The sequence below is a fragment of the Physcomitrium patens genome, chromosome 5 (genome assembly GCF_059467195.1).
Source record: "Physcomitrium patens ecotype Gransden chromosome 5, ASM5946719v1, whole genome shotgun sequence".
Classification (NCBI taxonomy): Eukaryota; Viridiplantae; Streptophyta; class Bryopsida; order Funariales; family Funariaceae; genus Physcomitrium; species Physcomitrium patens.
In genome coordinates, this window is record NC_143414.1 from 458,939 (window position 1) to 473,867 (window position 14,929).

General features: G+C 44.6%; 4 protein-coding genes across 4 annotated transcripts; 3 read left to right on the forward strand and 1 right to left on the reverse strand.

Annotated features, from left to right (window-relative positions):
* The first annotated feature begins 947 nt into the window (after positions 1–947).
* On the forward strand, positions 948–5,240 carry LOC112282409 (NAC domain-containing protein 1). Its single transcript, XM_024519954.3, has 3 exons — positions 948–2,848; positions 3,307–3,599; positions 3,740–5,240. The coding sequence occupies exons 1-3, from the start codon at positions 2,665–2,667 to the stop codon at positions 4,493–4,495; spliced, it is 1,233 nt and encodes a 410-aa protein (XP_024375722.1). The 5' UTR covers positions 948–2,664; the 3' UTR covers positions 4,496–5,240.
* Positions 5,241–5,967: 727 nt separating this feature from the next.
* LOC112282411 (lipid phosphate phosphatase gamma) lies at positions 5,968–7,536 on the forward strand. The gene is made up of 2 exons (XM_024519957.3): positions 5,968–6,218; positions 6,958–7,536. Exons 1-2 carry the CDS (start codon positions 5,991–5,993, stop codon positions 7,453–7,455), a joined length of 726 nt encoding a protein of 241 aa, XP_024375725.1. The 5' UTR covers positions 5,968–5,990; the 3' UTR covers positions 7,456–7,536.
* Positions 7,537–7,676: 140 nt separating this feature from the next.
* On the reverse strand, positions 7,677–10,826 carry LOC112282410 (uncharacterized). Its single transcript, XM_024519955.3, has 10 exons — positions 10,339–10,826; positions 10,099–10,180; positions 9,848–9,953; positions 9,443–9,603; positions 9,237–9,288; positions 8,987–9,060; positions 8,761–8,797; positions 8,514–8,600; positions 8,227–8,286; positions 7,677–8,024 (listed from the first exon to the last, which is right to left on the reverse strand). Exons 1-10 carry the CDS (start codon positions 10,646–10,648, stop codon positions 7,863–7,865), a joined length of 1,131 nt encoding a protein of 376 aa, XP_024375723.1. The 5' UTR covers positions 10,649–10,826; the 3' UTR covers positions 7,677–7,862.
* Positions 10,827–12,038: 1,212 nt separating this feature from the next.
* LOC112282773 (small ribosomal subunit protein RACK1) lies at positions 12,039–13,511 on the forward strand. The gene has a single exon (XM_024520843.3). The coding sequence runs from the start codon at positions 12,426–12,428 to the stop codon at positions 13,374–13,376; it is 951 nt and encodes a 316-aa protein (XP_024376611.1). The 5' UTR covers positions 12,039–12,425; the 3' UTR covers positions 13,377–13,511.
* The last annotated feature ends 1,418 nt before the right edge of the window (positions 13,512–14,929 follow it).

Below are 14,929 nucleotides of genomic sequence, written 5' to 3' on the forward strand. Positions count from 1 at the left end.
CAGTGAGAGGGCCAAGGCCGAGTGTCTGTTTTCTTCACCGTCGTGGCTGCTTCCTAGACCTCTGCTGCCACAGGGCTAACGTTATCTCCCTTATTCCAACAGTCCACGATGGTCGCACCTTCCTGGATTCATAGTCCTCTCTGGGGGTTTTGGAGGTCAACCGACCCTGAGAGCTCCGCATTGAACAAGCACTTTAAAATATATTAAATAGGAAAGCTTTTCTATGAGCTTTGACCAAGGCCAACGTAAAAGTTTTTCCAAGAAGTAAAATTTCGTCTGTATTTTCATACGACTTACCGGGGTGGAGTTTCTTATTTTCTTTTCTAAACTTTAATAAACTTTTCTTTTAGATTAGGTCACATGCGCTGTGACAGAGGTCAACATGGGTGAATCGACGAGGCGCTGGCCATAAACTACCATATCAAGTATGTTATTGTGAGAATGAAAGTGATCACTTGTCTTCATCAATCTTGCATGCACATCCACCAAACCGATTGTACAGCTCTGGCCCGGGACTGGGAATATCTCTCAGTCTGACATGCTAGTTGGACGGGCAGTATTTGAGCTGCTTACTTCATAATTTCGCTCGTCGAAAACGAACTAAAGATGATAAGCTCTTATTAGCTGAATCACTCTCGTGGTCCCAGCTTCCAGTGCGAGAAACCCACGTCTACAGGCCAAATCTTCGAGCAAAATGACCCCCTGCGCACTCTGCAGTATGTTGCAGTCAAAACATGAGAACGATCTGGTGGTCAACACCATCACTGGAATTCACCCCGCAGTGAGAGCGACAGCCTCCCTTCAGTTTCTGCGTGTGAAACTTGCGATGCAACAAACTGATGAAATCGGTCTAAGAACCAAATAAAAAATAAAACATTCCGGAAGTGAGAGTCGCATGGTTTTACAATCATGTATCAGCCGGCCCAGCGGCATATGGATTCATTAGAGCATAATAGCTGTTAAATCTGTAGACTGGTGGGAGTGGGTTACGCAGAGGGAAGCTTGTGATGAGAGCTGGGAGAGTGAGAGTGAGCATGCACATGGGGGCGGGGATGCGAATGGGTCCCCCTGGACTTTCCTGAACCTGCCCGGGCGACATCGTCTCCAGGCTCTACACGATTTTCCTCACATCTAGACTAAATCCATGTTTTTCTCCCCTCCGACTCTCGGTGCAAATTTTTAATTCTCCGCCTGTCATACGCAGATTGTCTGGCTACCTACCGTCGTCACAGCCCCATATCGATTATCTGCCCCAGTTCCGCCTTATCTCCGCCGCCAAATTTCTCCAATATATGGTTGCCTTCTCCCATGTATTCTTTCTTGGGTCGTAGTTCCACACAACTGAGGGATTAGTTGGTGCAAGAGTCTGGAGGCGAGTGCGTCTGCGCGAGGTTGATAGCGTGACACTTCTTGCTGCTGCCACACACCCAGTGATATAAATACTGACAATGCTTTGAGTTCTGGATGGCCGCATGCAGCGCACGCATTCTGTGTAGGGTGTTTAGATTCTAGTCGATCCTAGTGTTAGTGGTAATGTCTTTTCTTCCCCGGAGCATTCCAAACCGGTAGACAGGTTTTCTGAAATCTTTCTTGAAGTAATCGAGAGAATCAACGGTTATAGGCCATATTTCGCAGAGACCTGTTATTTAATTGGATTTTCCCCGGTCCGCGATCAGTTCGTCGCCTGAGGGGTTAGAATTTGGTGGTACGGAGGTTCCTGTTTGAGGTTCCTGATCGTAATCACTATTGGTTAGATAACACTCGTTTGTGAGAGGGGGCTTGAGTGATCCTTGGGTAACATTCAGTTGTGGTCGTCTCAGTAATTGTAGAGATTATTTGGTTGGAGCTTTCATTGGCCCAGAGTTCTAAATTAGCAGTTCGCTCATGGCGTCGTATGGAACTTTGTAGTCCTCAAACCAGCAGATAGACGATCCCTTGTGCATGATAGCCTCCTTTCACTTGTCAAACAGTGTGCGAGGTTTTGTGGATGCTCCGTAGTAAAATACGAAACACCCGAGCAGCAGGAATTCGGCACGCAAACAATAAAATATCAATATTCTACTGAAAACTAGGAGATTTCTTAGCTGGGAGTGGACATGGCGTCATGACCCCGTCATTCAAGGTATAGAGGGCTGGACCTAGTCGGTACCGATTAAGAAAGAAATTAGCAACGTAAGCACGAGACTCACAGAAACCTCGCTTAAATTGGACCGCGGTGAAGGAGACGGAGGGAACAAGCAGACCCAGTGGATATGTGAATCTTGTAGATTGAAATCGATTCAAGAAGCCTGCCGCATCCGACACGGTCACACAAATGCAGATACCGTTGGAATCGATGGTCACTAAGTTGTACTTTCTTGCCGTCCCACAAATTCTGCTCAGTTGCCCCACAATCCTCTCCTACTCCTCTAAGCCCCCGTCGGCTAATCAGACCGGGGTTTGCCAAAACCACCCCATATAGCTCATATTTTTAGTCAGTTTTCCAATAAGACCATTTGGTGTTCAATAACTTATTGATAGTGTCGAAATAAATCCACTCGAGAGGGTTTGTGTTCATTTGGAGAAAAAAATAATCATAAGCGTGCTTGGTGTGGGCTGGGTAATAGTGGGTTAGTAGACTCTAGGTGAGTTTCATCTGCAAAGTCGAAGCATATTGTAAAAGTCATGGTTACAATGGAAACGACAGGGTCGCTAGCGCAACTGCAATTACCGCCAGGATTCCGGTTCCACCCAACGGACGAGGAGCTGGTGCTGCACTACCTTCGTCGCAAAGCAGACTCGCATGTATTTCTGATCCCTGTCATTGCTGAAGTGGACCTCTACAAGTTCGACCCTTGGGATCTGCCTGGTACGCTTTCCCGAACTTAATCTTCTTCGACTCTTCCATAACCTGTTTACATAATCGCACTGTACTGGCTCCAGTTGCCCCTCTACTGTAATTCATCAACTTTGCAGATTAGTAAATTGCTGCCTCGTGACTTGGAATTATACTCGATGTGGATCATGCCGATACTTGCGAAGAAATTGTGCAACAACTTGTTCAGGGTCCTCGTTCAACTTATTTACGTGTCTGAACGCATGGAAATCTTTTCATTCCCATTCTGAATGGTGCACCTAATTTAAAAGGAGCATGGCATGGAGGCCAAAGCAAGAAAATTAGAGTGACTCGCTGTTGTCTGTTTGGAAGTTTTAACACCCCTGACAGGTTGATGATGCAATGAGTTTAATCGCACGTATAGATGACTCGCTGGGAGAATTCTCACTGAAAAGTTAAATGTGGATGTTTTCCCATCCGGGATAATGCAGACAAGGCATTATTCGGGGAGAGAGAGTGGTATTTCTTTTCGCCAAGGGACAGGAAGTACCCCAATGGCGCAAGGCCCAACAGAGCCGCCGCAAGCGGCTATTGGAAGGCAACGGGCACAGATAAACCCATTTTCATGACTAATAGCCATAGCAAAGTGGGAGTCAAGAAGGCGCTGGTGTTCTACCGTGGCAAAGCCCCAAAGGGCGAGAAGACAAACTGGATCATGCACGAGTATCGTCTTGCTGAAGGTGTCTCGCCCCCCGCACGCCATCACCGCCGCGGCTCGCTGAGGGTATGTATGACTCCTCGATCTCCAATTGCTCACCTCGAGTGATTCTGCGTATCATGCCAATCGCTCATGTTTCTAGGATCCATCTATGCTATTCAAGGTAAATGGTGATCTGTGGACTGACATCTAGTTTGAGAGTGCAGTTGGATGATTGGGTGTTATGCCGCATATATGAGAAATGCACGCACGCGCAACGAGCTGGCATGGAGCACGACACTTCCTCCGTTCAGAAGATGCTAGCATCTCTCCCCAAAATCGACAATCCCAACCACATGCTCCCCGGTCTCAATACGGTGAGCATGACAGAATCGGCGCAGCATATGGCTATGATCAATAGCATGCTGGCAAAGAACACATCCGATGACGGATGCAGCTTGCCCGCTAGCATTAGCACTCTTCAAAGGGGAATGATGTCGAGCGATTCAGGTATTGCAGTGCACGACCTGCATACCGGGAACATGGCAAGCGGATGGAAGGGACAATCATTTATGGACTACACTGGCAACCAGAACCTCAGGTACAACACCCAGCAAGAGCTTGAAGCGGGGTCTTCCTCGCCGAGACCAACACTGAACATTCGATCCTCCATGGCCGGCAGCGTCGTGCCCCAGTTTCAACACCCGCATCGTTCTTACAGCAACTTCGGGCCTCGGATCGTCGAGAAGCCCATGCCACCCGCGCCGGGCCGATCAGCGTCCGACCAGGAGGTTCAAAGCTCGTTTCGGTCTACCATGCAGTTCACAAATGGCACCTCCTGTAATGAAGGACTGGAATCGATGTTTCCAGAAATTGGGAATTTCGACCACCAGACCCAATCCACTATTTCATCCTACTCCCGGCCTGGCATGGGATATAGCACCTTTAGTTATCGCCATGGGGCTTCCAGTTCCTTGAACTAATGCTCCCCTCGACGCTGATGATTGCCGCAAGTTGCCATGACGTGCGCCTTTTCGGTTGTAACGAGCAAATTGTAAGCTCTTGCTCCAGTGCTTGCAAGTGCGGCAAATTCACCAGTCGTCGGGCATTAACTTAGTACCACTAATATGGCTGGTGGTGGCGACTCTCCTACATCTAATGATCGGAGCAACGACGGAGAGTCTCCGACGTATTTGCACGTATGTGATTTAGAATATTACTGTACAGATCAGGATTGACTATCAACTGGGGGAGGGTGGGAAGAAAGGAAGTATGATCTCATCAACGAACAGGACAATCGACAAACACACCAACGAGGATAGCACACACTGAAGCTAAGTATGATCCAGATGCAAATCAAGATTTTTTTTTAAAAGTATATATGTATATATAACGACACTGAGACAAATTGACACGGTAGCCATACGTTCCATTGACCCCTCCGCACACGTGTAGAATCACCCGTGCATATTAGAGAAGGGAAAATTGGAAAAGGACTTGATGTAGTTGTGAAGCTGATGAAGTATTGTGGTGGGTTTTTGTGCGAAGGGGAGTGTGGCCGCTCCCCGTTCTACTTTGTCTCCCTTGCCCTTCATCTGTAACTCATCCCCTAGATGGTTGTACTTCGCGGAACGTCGAAATGGTGTAAAAAGGTTTAACTCTTTACAGGGTACCTGTCAATAAAGAGTCCTGGTCTGCGCAGAAGTTATACCTATCATTACTCAAGAAGTTTTCGCCACTCCAGTGAAATGCGAACCCTATAAGACATCTTTCACAGCCAGTGTCTGTCCATCAACTGCCGAAATTAACCAGGATCTAATGCTCTGATGAGACCATGTTAATATTGGTGCATGCTCCAAATTGCCTCTGGATTCCCCTTCATGAATCACCGAAGTCCCTGGGCGCCCCCTTTCATTCCTGTTTCTGAATGCAGGATGTGGAGTTACTGCTGTCTCCACCACAAAAATAGAGTCTCCGACTAGCCCATTCTGTCGAAAGTCTGCGGGAGCTGCCCCCGAGGTGGATGAGTTCGGGAGATGCCGTTCCCTAGAGCCGATGTCCTCGTTTCGATTAGCGGTCATCCAATGGCGTCCGTCCACGTGACATGGACCTGATCACAGCGGACCAACTCCTTCCCGCCCTATTCTCCTGGGTTGTCTTTACTTGTGACAGAGCTTCCGATGTCCGGCAATCAGCGAGGTCACCGGATGCGTTGTTGCATATCTCCAAATCTGAAAGCAAAATGGTAGAATCTTTCGGAGTTATCGGGATCCCATCGACCGTGAGAATCATCTTTGTCGGGTCATCTATGGAAATGTGAGTCTTGTATGTTTTGGTGCGAGCTCAAGCTATTGTAGCGGAGTTGCGCTAGGTCAGCTGAGAGTTCATTGTGAACGGGGAAGAATTGTCTTTGGCAGGGCTTTTGGATTGTGGGTGGTGGGTGGGAGGTAGACCTGAGGTTTTGGAGGAGTTGGAGCGATGGATCTGGATTCGGAGGACATAGCGGAGTCGATAGCATTGAAGGCGGTGTCCTTGACGCATGTGAGGTATGCGAAAGGTGATCTCCTTGGCCATGCTCTGTCGTGGTTCTCTTTGCTTCCCGTGTTCATCGGCCTGGGCGGCTTCACGTCGCATTTTATTTTCCGGCGGGAGCTGCAGGCCATTTTCTTTGGCTTGGGATTGATTGTCAACGAAGTGATCAATCAGGTCATTGCTTCCCCTCGCTTCTTCTTTTCACCTGTCAGGCTGATTTTTAGGGCAGATCCATCTGATTGATAGCCATTAAGGATTCTGCGCTCGCTTCATTTGCAGGTACAAAGGTTTGTGGATTAATTGTAGCTTCCTGCAACTATGATGGTGTCGCTCCCTCTGCAGCATTTCTAGTCATTTTCCATCTCTCTGCTTCTTTGCGGTGTGTCGCCATTATTTGGTTATCAAGTAGTAGACCGTGTACAAGACTCTTTAAGGGGAACGTTTCGACTCTGTGAATATCAATCTGGAAAAATCTGTAGACGGAAGACTTCAAAAATAGGGATGTCTGGCTTTTTGGGGTTATAATGGCTGGAAATTATATCTCTGTAGAGTTAGGATATTAAACATTCGAGTCCTACGTACTGATTCAACTCCTTCATGGTTCTAGGCTTACGTTAGGTTCGAGATTTATTTCTATGTTGCTAGACGGGGCATCCTCGTCAAATATGGAAATATAGAGACTATTGCAATTAACGATCTGTGCTATATAGAGAAATTACAATAACGTGGTTCTTCATTCAGTCTAATTTTGACAAGAATTTCTCTGTACATTCTTTCTCTGCTGTCAATGTTGGCAAACAAAGTCCATTTTCATTGTTTCTGAGGCTCCTACTTTCCATACGCTTTTGTGTGTTCTTGTTTTTCTTTCTTTTGTACTGATTTGCTTCCTGCTGTGTGGTTGCTTGACATCCAGATTATCAAGGAATTAGCCCATGAAGCGCGCCCACTTACTTGTAAAGCCCTGGAGATGTGCGATTCCAACGGCTGGCCCTCAAGTCATTCGCAGTACATGTGCTTCTTCTCTATGTACTGCACTCTTCTCGTCACTCGCAGGCTCCATTTCACTGATGAATTCCGGCGAGTCTTTGTTGCTTTGTTACCTTGGCCGTTTGCCCTAACTGTGATGTACTCTAGAGTTTATTTAGGGTATCATACCACTGCCCAAATTATTGCTGGGGGGAGTTTAGGTCTCCTGCTTGGTTCCGGATGGTTCTTTCTCATGGATATCATTGTCTCCCCTTGGTTTCCATGGTTGGAGGATACGAGCATATGTCAGTATCTGCGCATCAAAGATAGCTCACATATCCCTGACGTCATTGGTTTTGAGTATAGGAACTCAAGAGTTGCACGTCGGAATTTACAGAACAATGCTACTTCTAAGAGTAGCTCTGAAAAATTGTCTCAAGATTAATTGTGGGACACACACAAGCCCCTTGGGGGAATTGAATTTCTAGTGCGCAGATTTGAAGCGGCCATTCATCTAGTAGTACAAGATTGTAGTTATGAGGACATTTTTACTTGCTTCCTGGTGTTTGCTAATTTTATCTCATTCACATGCACTTAATTCTCAGGGCAGTTTGGGTCCGCTTGATACATGGAATCAACATTGAGGATAGAAAGCTGGGTATCACGTCGTGGTCGTAAACTGAAAATTGGATTGAAATATTAAAACTGGCCAATATGTAAATATTCCTTGAACTCTTTACAAACAACATTTAAAAGTGTATTTTTAATACTAATGCTACACAAAATACGTTATTATAACAGGACCGGCCCCGTCATACCTTCTTCACTAATCTACCATCACCGCTAGCCCCTTTAAGGTGGGCGTGGAACGTGACCATCTAAGGCATCTATCTTGGCTACTTGGGTTCGACTGATATTACATTGCGGGGCCTTGAGATTCTCAATTATTCGGAGCTGGTTACTTGATCGTGGTACTACCACTTGCCCTTTCAGTAGTGCCCAACTCAGTATCACCTGTGTACCCAAACCCCATTTTTTTACAATACAGGGTTCTAGTCAGAGGTGATACACCCGGTACTGCTGAATCTTGCAGAGCATTTACAGTAGCATTGAAGGTCTTTGATGATGCACCGAGTTAGGTTCGCAAGTCAAAAAGAAAGAACTGGAAATATGCGCTCTAAAATTGTATTAATGAACAAAGTTGTTACAGCCTGACCTGGGCAGAGGTACAAGCTTGCGCGACAGCAACGCTATGAATAATAGGATGGTTGAGGACCTGTAGAAGAAACATACGGAAATACGGCGTTAAAAGCTACTGCTGAAGAGATCACAAGTCACTTGATTAAGTAAGAGAATCTACAACAATATTCCTGATAGTCCATTTTGTCTTTTCCTCACTAAATACAAAAACCTGAAAAGCATGCTCTCGGGTATCCAACAATATCAATCATCAAATGGAACACTGCAATGCAGAGGGCCTTTTCGTCAGGAACAAACTGTTACCGGATTGATGGCATAGCCACGCATCAGCCACTGGCTACCAAGACTGCTGTAACCCATGTATTGTATCCCTTCTTTTTGACAAAATGCCTGTTTGAACACATCAACGAATGAGACACAATACATCTATGACCTTTCCTCCTAATCTCTGCTCTCCAACACACATGTTCCATATGGTTTACACTTGAAAGACAGCCTCCCTAAAGCCAGGTGAATTCCAAATTGTCCATGTCAAGTGCCAGATACCAACCTGTATTTCTACATCGGCGCTGAAGGGATCAGAGTTCCTACACAGATATCAACAATCCACTGGAGTTAATAATTCAACCTCAAGGAAAAATAATTTACAATGCCCTGAGAGAGCTGAGTGACTTTTTCCCAACATGCATTGACAATCTTTTATTCAGAATAAATACAAAAGAAAGGATTTGAAGTAAAATTTGCAAATCAGATTTACAATGTTCGTAATAATGTACCTTTGCACTACAGAGGGTTTGATTCTTGCAGAACCCAGTAGCTCTCTAAGCTCCTCTTCGTTGAAATTGCTAACCTGCAACAGTGTAAAGTTACTCAGCATGCAAATTGCACATTGTATACTCATAATGCTACTAGAAAAATATACTAAAAGATCTCTAATCAGTTTCACGCGTTCATATACCAGCCTCCTTAAAGTGTTGTTGATCTGAAATTCACAATACAGATGTGATGGAAATGAACATTGCTTACACCAATCGCCCTGATTTTGAGATCATCATGTAGCTCCTCTAAAGCCTTCCAGCTGCGAATGCACAAATTAAATATTGGACGTTGAAAGTAAAAGCAGATTGATGAATAGACACTCGTGAATCCACAGTAGATTGTAAATTAATCCGAGAATGACTCAACACCATCTAACGATTAGCAAGGAATTGCGTGATTACATCTGGCCATACCTTTCTTGCCATGACCCAGCAGATTTGACATTGCTGCAGATGGATGGAAAACAGCGAGGATAGTGAAGTAAAAAGAGGTCAAGGTATGAGGTGCCCAAATCCTGTAAGGATGTGCTGAATTGCTGCTTTGTGACCTCATAACCCAAGTGCCTAGGGTGCAGCTGTTATGTCATCCACACAATGCTTTTCTCAGTTTCCCTAGCCACTATTTTAAAAGAATGAGTTAAAATCTTCCAATGTGAAGACTTTCCAATTTTTATACATATATACACACATACATAAAAAATAAAAATAAAAATAAAAATAGGTGCACATTGAAACTGCTAGATACTAGAGCGCAGAAAGGGATGACACCTATAGCAAAAACCCAGACGCTATCACTTCATCACATTGACATCAGAAGACCTTCGAAACAATAAATAGTTTGTCTCTTGCAATATGCGAAGAGCGTATTGCTTTGCCAACTGCTTTCTCATTATACCATTCTGTCGCTTGCGCCGAGTCAAGCAACCTGCAATCCTGACCACCGTCACAGTTAGAGCACATGAGCAAGACTCGGTGCATTCATACCACAATGCAACCGTGTAAATCAATCAGAAGAAGAAGAAGCAGCAGCAAAAGCAGCACAAAACGAGAAGAAGAGAACACGAAAAGACCTGTAACCTGCTTGCAAAGCCCAGGAAGTAGCCCTCTCAGTCATCCCACCCAAGCCTGCGGTCCCAAAGCCTAGGCGCGGCACTGAGAAAACAGATGAACATAAGGAACCGCTGTAAATGCTTGTGATCCAATGGCCATACAGTGTCCTCATAAAAACCCAGTGCACAATCAAATTCCTACACACATTGCGATACACGATCATAGAAATCAAGGCAATAAAAGGGCCCGGGAGCACGTACTGTGCACGCCATTCGGAAGGACCACAACTCCCGAATCGTGCATAACTGGGTTCTCACTGTCGGAAATGACCTCACGGCTCGCCGTCCTCCATGTCTGATCAGCAGTGCCCCGAGCCACCTTAAAATGCCGAGAATCGCCGCGCAAAAGGGGATTGATCGGGTCCGGACGCGAACGAAAGTGAAGCAGAAGCAGCAGCGTGCAGGCAAGTGTGATGAGGGCGTTGAATCCCAGCCAACGCGAGAAGCGTCGGTGCAGAGGGGAGTGGCGCCATCGCCATAGCATCGCGGAAGCATGAGCAGCGATGGCCATGGGATTGTGGCGTTGTGGGGTTGCCAGGTCAATGCGGCGTTAGAACTCCCTCTCCTCCCTCGCTCCCTCCCTCCCTCGCTCCCTCCCTCCCTCGCTCTCTCACTCTCTCGTTTACTGTCGCTCACTCGCTCTGCGACGCCGTCTCAGCGCGTCCTCACGCAACACACTTTCACTGATCGCGACACAACCCTCACTCTCCCTCTTTCTCTCACACACACTCACCCGCTCTCTCAAACTAAGTCGTTCACACACATGGCTTTCCCCTTTCTTAAAAATGATTGATGAGAAAGATAATTGTTTGAGCAATACTACAACATGTCATTGAGCATTTTGATATGTTGCTTAAGTCATGAAGTCAACAACAATTCCAAGTTACAGGGAGAACTTAGTTTTGTGACAAAGGAACTTAGTTTTGATATGTCCAATCAATTCAAATGCAACTAAAACAATTATGAAGCAACCTGATTCTTTGGTTTTGACCGTATTTACACTCTAGTAGCTGTGACATCTGATTGTGACTTAGACTAATATATGATTCAATTGTATATAATTTGAATATTATAGTATAAATTGTCTAAATTATGGTAGTTTGTTGTAAAAATATTTTTTAATTAAATATATATATATATATATATATTCAATTATTCCTTATCTTTTTCCTAAACAAATTATTGTTTCAAAAAATAAGATATGGTAAAATAGAAATTCTAAGTTGGTCAATGTGTAAAGTTCCATTCTACACTTCTACTGGAGGATTAAACTAACTCTCAAAGAGTTTTTGAGCATGTATCTATGGATTAGTAGAAGAGACCCCTACATAAGAAATGTTGAGGTGAGGATCATCATAGAGTTGTTCTTTCCCTCAATGATTTTGATTAACTTGGTCTCACTGTAGAATTGTGTGTTGGTCCCAAACCATTGTAAAAGTTTGATAAGTTCCCTTTGATCTAAAACACATGGTAATTAAAGATTTTTTGTGGTTTGTGATCTCTTGAGGACTTTCTCACTCAAAAGAGTGCAGATACCCAAAAAGTAGTTTGAGATCCAAACTTGGTACAGACTTTGGTTTGGCTTCTGAAAGGTTTTAGGGGTGTTTAGAGAAAAATATAGGTAGGTAAACTAGTACTACAACAAGTTGTCTAATCCTGTACCAAAACCCATCACTCAATTAAACCTCAAAATCAAAATCATTGAGGGAACAAACAAGGGATGTATACTTAAAGTGTCTTAAACACTTATTTAAGACATTTGAGAATACTTCCTAAAATCAATGTACTCACAAAACCCTTTTGTGTGAATATAGCACATGCATGCTAAAAATACCATAATGCCCAGTGAGCAAGTAAGAAGCACACCCACAACAAAACCATGCTGAGTAGTCATGTTGAGTTTATCAGTACATGATGTTGAACTTGGGCTCAGGAATTATTTAGTCAGTCAGGTTTATCACATGTTTGAGTACTGATCATTTTACTTTAGATTTGCTTCATGGTGAACTCCTTCCTCAGGCAGAGAACATACAAAATTGCTGGTTCCCCTGTTCCCATGCACATGCTGACCCGGTGGGGCTGAAACCCTAAGTTAGGGTTTGGGGCTCGCGAGGGGGCACTACAAACCTCAGGAACGCCGACGCAGGTGTTTTTCTTTGGAAGTCTGTGTGCAGCGCCGCCTGCCTCAGCTCTTAGTTCTCCGAATTTGACACTTGTTTCGTTTGCTTCCTTCTTTTTTTATTTTTTTTATTTTCTTCTTAGTCTTCTTCCTCTCTTGCTCATCCCCAATGGCTGAGACTTTAGTGCTGCGCGGGACTTTGAAGGGTCATTCCAACTGGGTGACCGCCATCGCCTGCCCTCTCGACAACCCTGACCTCATCCTCTCGTCGTCTCGCGACAAGAGCATCATCGTCTGGACCCTCACCCGCGAGGAGGGCAACTATGGTGTCGCCCGCCGTAGGCTGACCGGGCACGCTCACTTCGTGCAGGATGTGGTGATCTCCTCCGACGGACAGTTCGCCCTGTCGGGGTCGTGGGACGGGACCTTGCGTTTGTGGGATTTGAACACCGGAACTACCACCCGGCGGTTCATCGGTCACACCAAGGATGTGCTCAGCGTGGCTTTCTCCGTTGATAACAGACAGATTGTGTCGGGATCCCGCGACAAGACAATCAAGCTGTGGAACACTCTTGGTGAGTGCAAGTACACCATCCAGGACGTCGATGCCCACACTGGGTGGGTGAGCTGCGTCCGATTCTCCCCTGTGACTGCTAACCCTATCATTGTGTCCGGTGGGTGGGACAAGGTTGTCAAGGTGTGGAACCTGACCAACTGCAAGATTCGCTCCAACTTGGTTGGCCACACCGGATATGTCAACACAGTAACTGTATCCCCTGATGGTTCGTTGTGCGCCAGCGGAGGTAAGGATGGAGTCGCCATGTTGTGGGATTTGTCTGAGGGCAAGAGGCTGTACTCACTGGACGCCGGTGATATCATCCACTCCCTTTGCTTTAGCCCCAACAGATACTGGTTGTGTGCCGCCACCCAATCCTGCATCAAGATCTGGGACTTGGAGAGCAAGAGCATTGTCGATGAGTTGCGCCCCGAGTTCACTTTCGTCAGTAAGAAGGCCCAGATTCCTTACTGCGTCAGCTTGAACTGGAGCGCTGACGGGAGCACTCTTTTCAGTGGTTACACTGATGGCCACATTAGGGTGTGGGCCGTCGGAAGGGCTTAAGCGTCTTCTCATTTACGGGGTCGCAATGCGGAAGTACGGCGTTCTCTGATTAGTGCCTCGTGGAAATGCAGATGTTCATTTGGTTCGATGTTATGCCGGAACTGACGGAATTAACGAATACAATTTTTTCACTTACTTTCAGTCTTCAAATTTATGTGGTGATAATTAGTGTAACGTGTCATTGAGATTATGTATCATTCAGCTGCATGTTGCGAATATCTTTCTCTATTCCACATTTGGATGACGTCTCTGTCAACACTGTAATGAGTTTGAAGGGAGACCATACACTTCTCAGGGTTGTGTATAGGTAGTCTGTGATGGCGGCTCTCGGTAATATGTCAGGTCAAACTAGCAAGCACGATTCTAATGATTTGTGCACTTTCGAAGATGGTGTGACATGATTAATAGTTCGGTTTGGTTTGTGTAGAAGTAGTCTGCAGTAACATGCCATTAGGTTTTATTGCAGCTGGGGTTTTGCGAATCGTGTGCTCGGGTGTGTGCGGTAATGTCGAGTCTTGAGTCATTATTTAGGGTTTGAACCTTGTGTCCGGATTTTTCCGAGTTCCTTTAGGGTTTCGGTTTTTCGATGATAGTATGAATCACGCTGCCAGCTAGGCTGCAGTCTTTGGTGATTTCTAACACAAGCTTGACATGATGACAAACCGCTTTTTTACTAGAATCTGTAACCTCGATTAGAGCCGATGTACATATCTTTGTTTTACTTCGCAATTGTGTAGGATCGACATGATGACAGTAGGCAGACTCGAAGTAACGAGCTATTTTCTGATGATATATAACACCGCTTATTCCCTACGCAAATGCTGGCACGATACATCTCCTGAAACTTTTACTGCTGCAAAGAAGCCTTGATAAGACCTTTATGTCCATCAAAATAAGTAGATACATACAATTATTCTTCCATTTCAAAGATTCAGGACAGTTACCAAATATTACTTAATTATAGTTGCTTAGAATTAAAATAAACATGTAGCATAATGTAATATGGGTCGAGGTGGTGGTGTAATTCACGATAGCAACTTGACAAGCACATGCAGATGGTAGCTTGAATTTGAAGGCATAACTAGGCAATCAAATCTTTATCAATACTCTTTAGCAACATCATTACTACAGCAAGTGTATCAAGTCAACAAATTATTTATGATTTATAAAGTGATGTAGAAAACAGATACTGTGCAAATATAAGTACCAAGGTATCAAGATGCCTGTATAGATAACTTCCAATTAAGCGGTAAAAAAATAGCTTGGAGATGCAAAACAAATGGTAGTAAGTCCTAGAGATGTCCTTAGTGATGACAAAATTAATCTTACCATAAAAAAAGAAAAAGAAAAAGAAAAAAAGAAACCTGTATTGTATTGTAAAATCAAAATTCTTATTACAACAATTCCAAAGTAACAAGTTGTGTCAGTAAAAAAGTATTAAAGCTAATAATTAATTATTATAAACTTCTACTATTATTTAATTTTTTCCTTGCAAGTGATTGTATAGTAAATAATTACATGGTGACATTAACTATGGAAACTTTGAAGTAGAT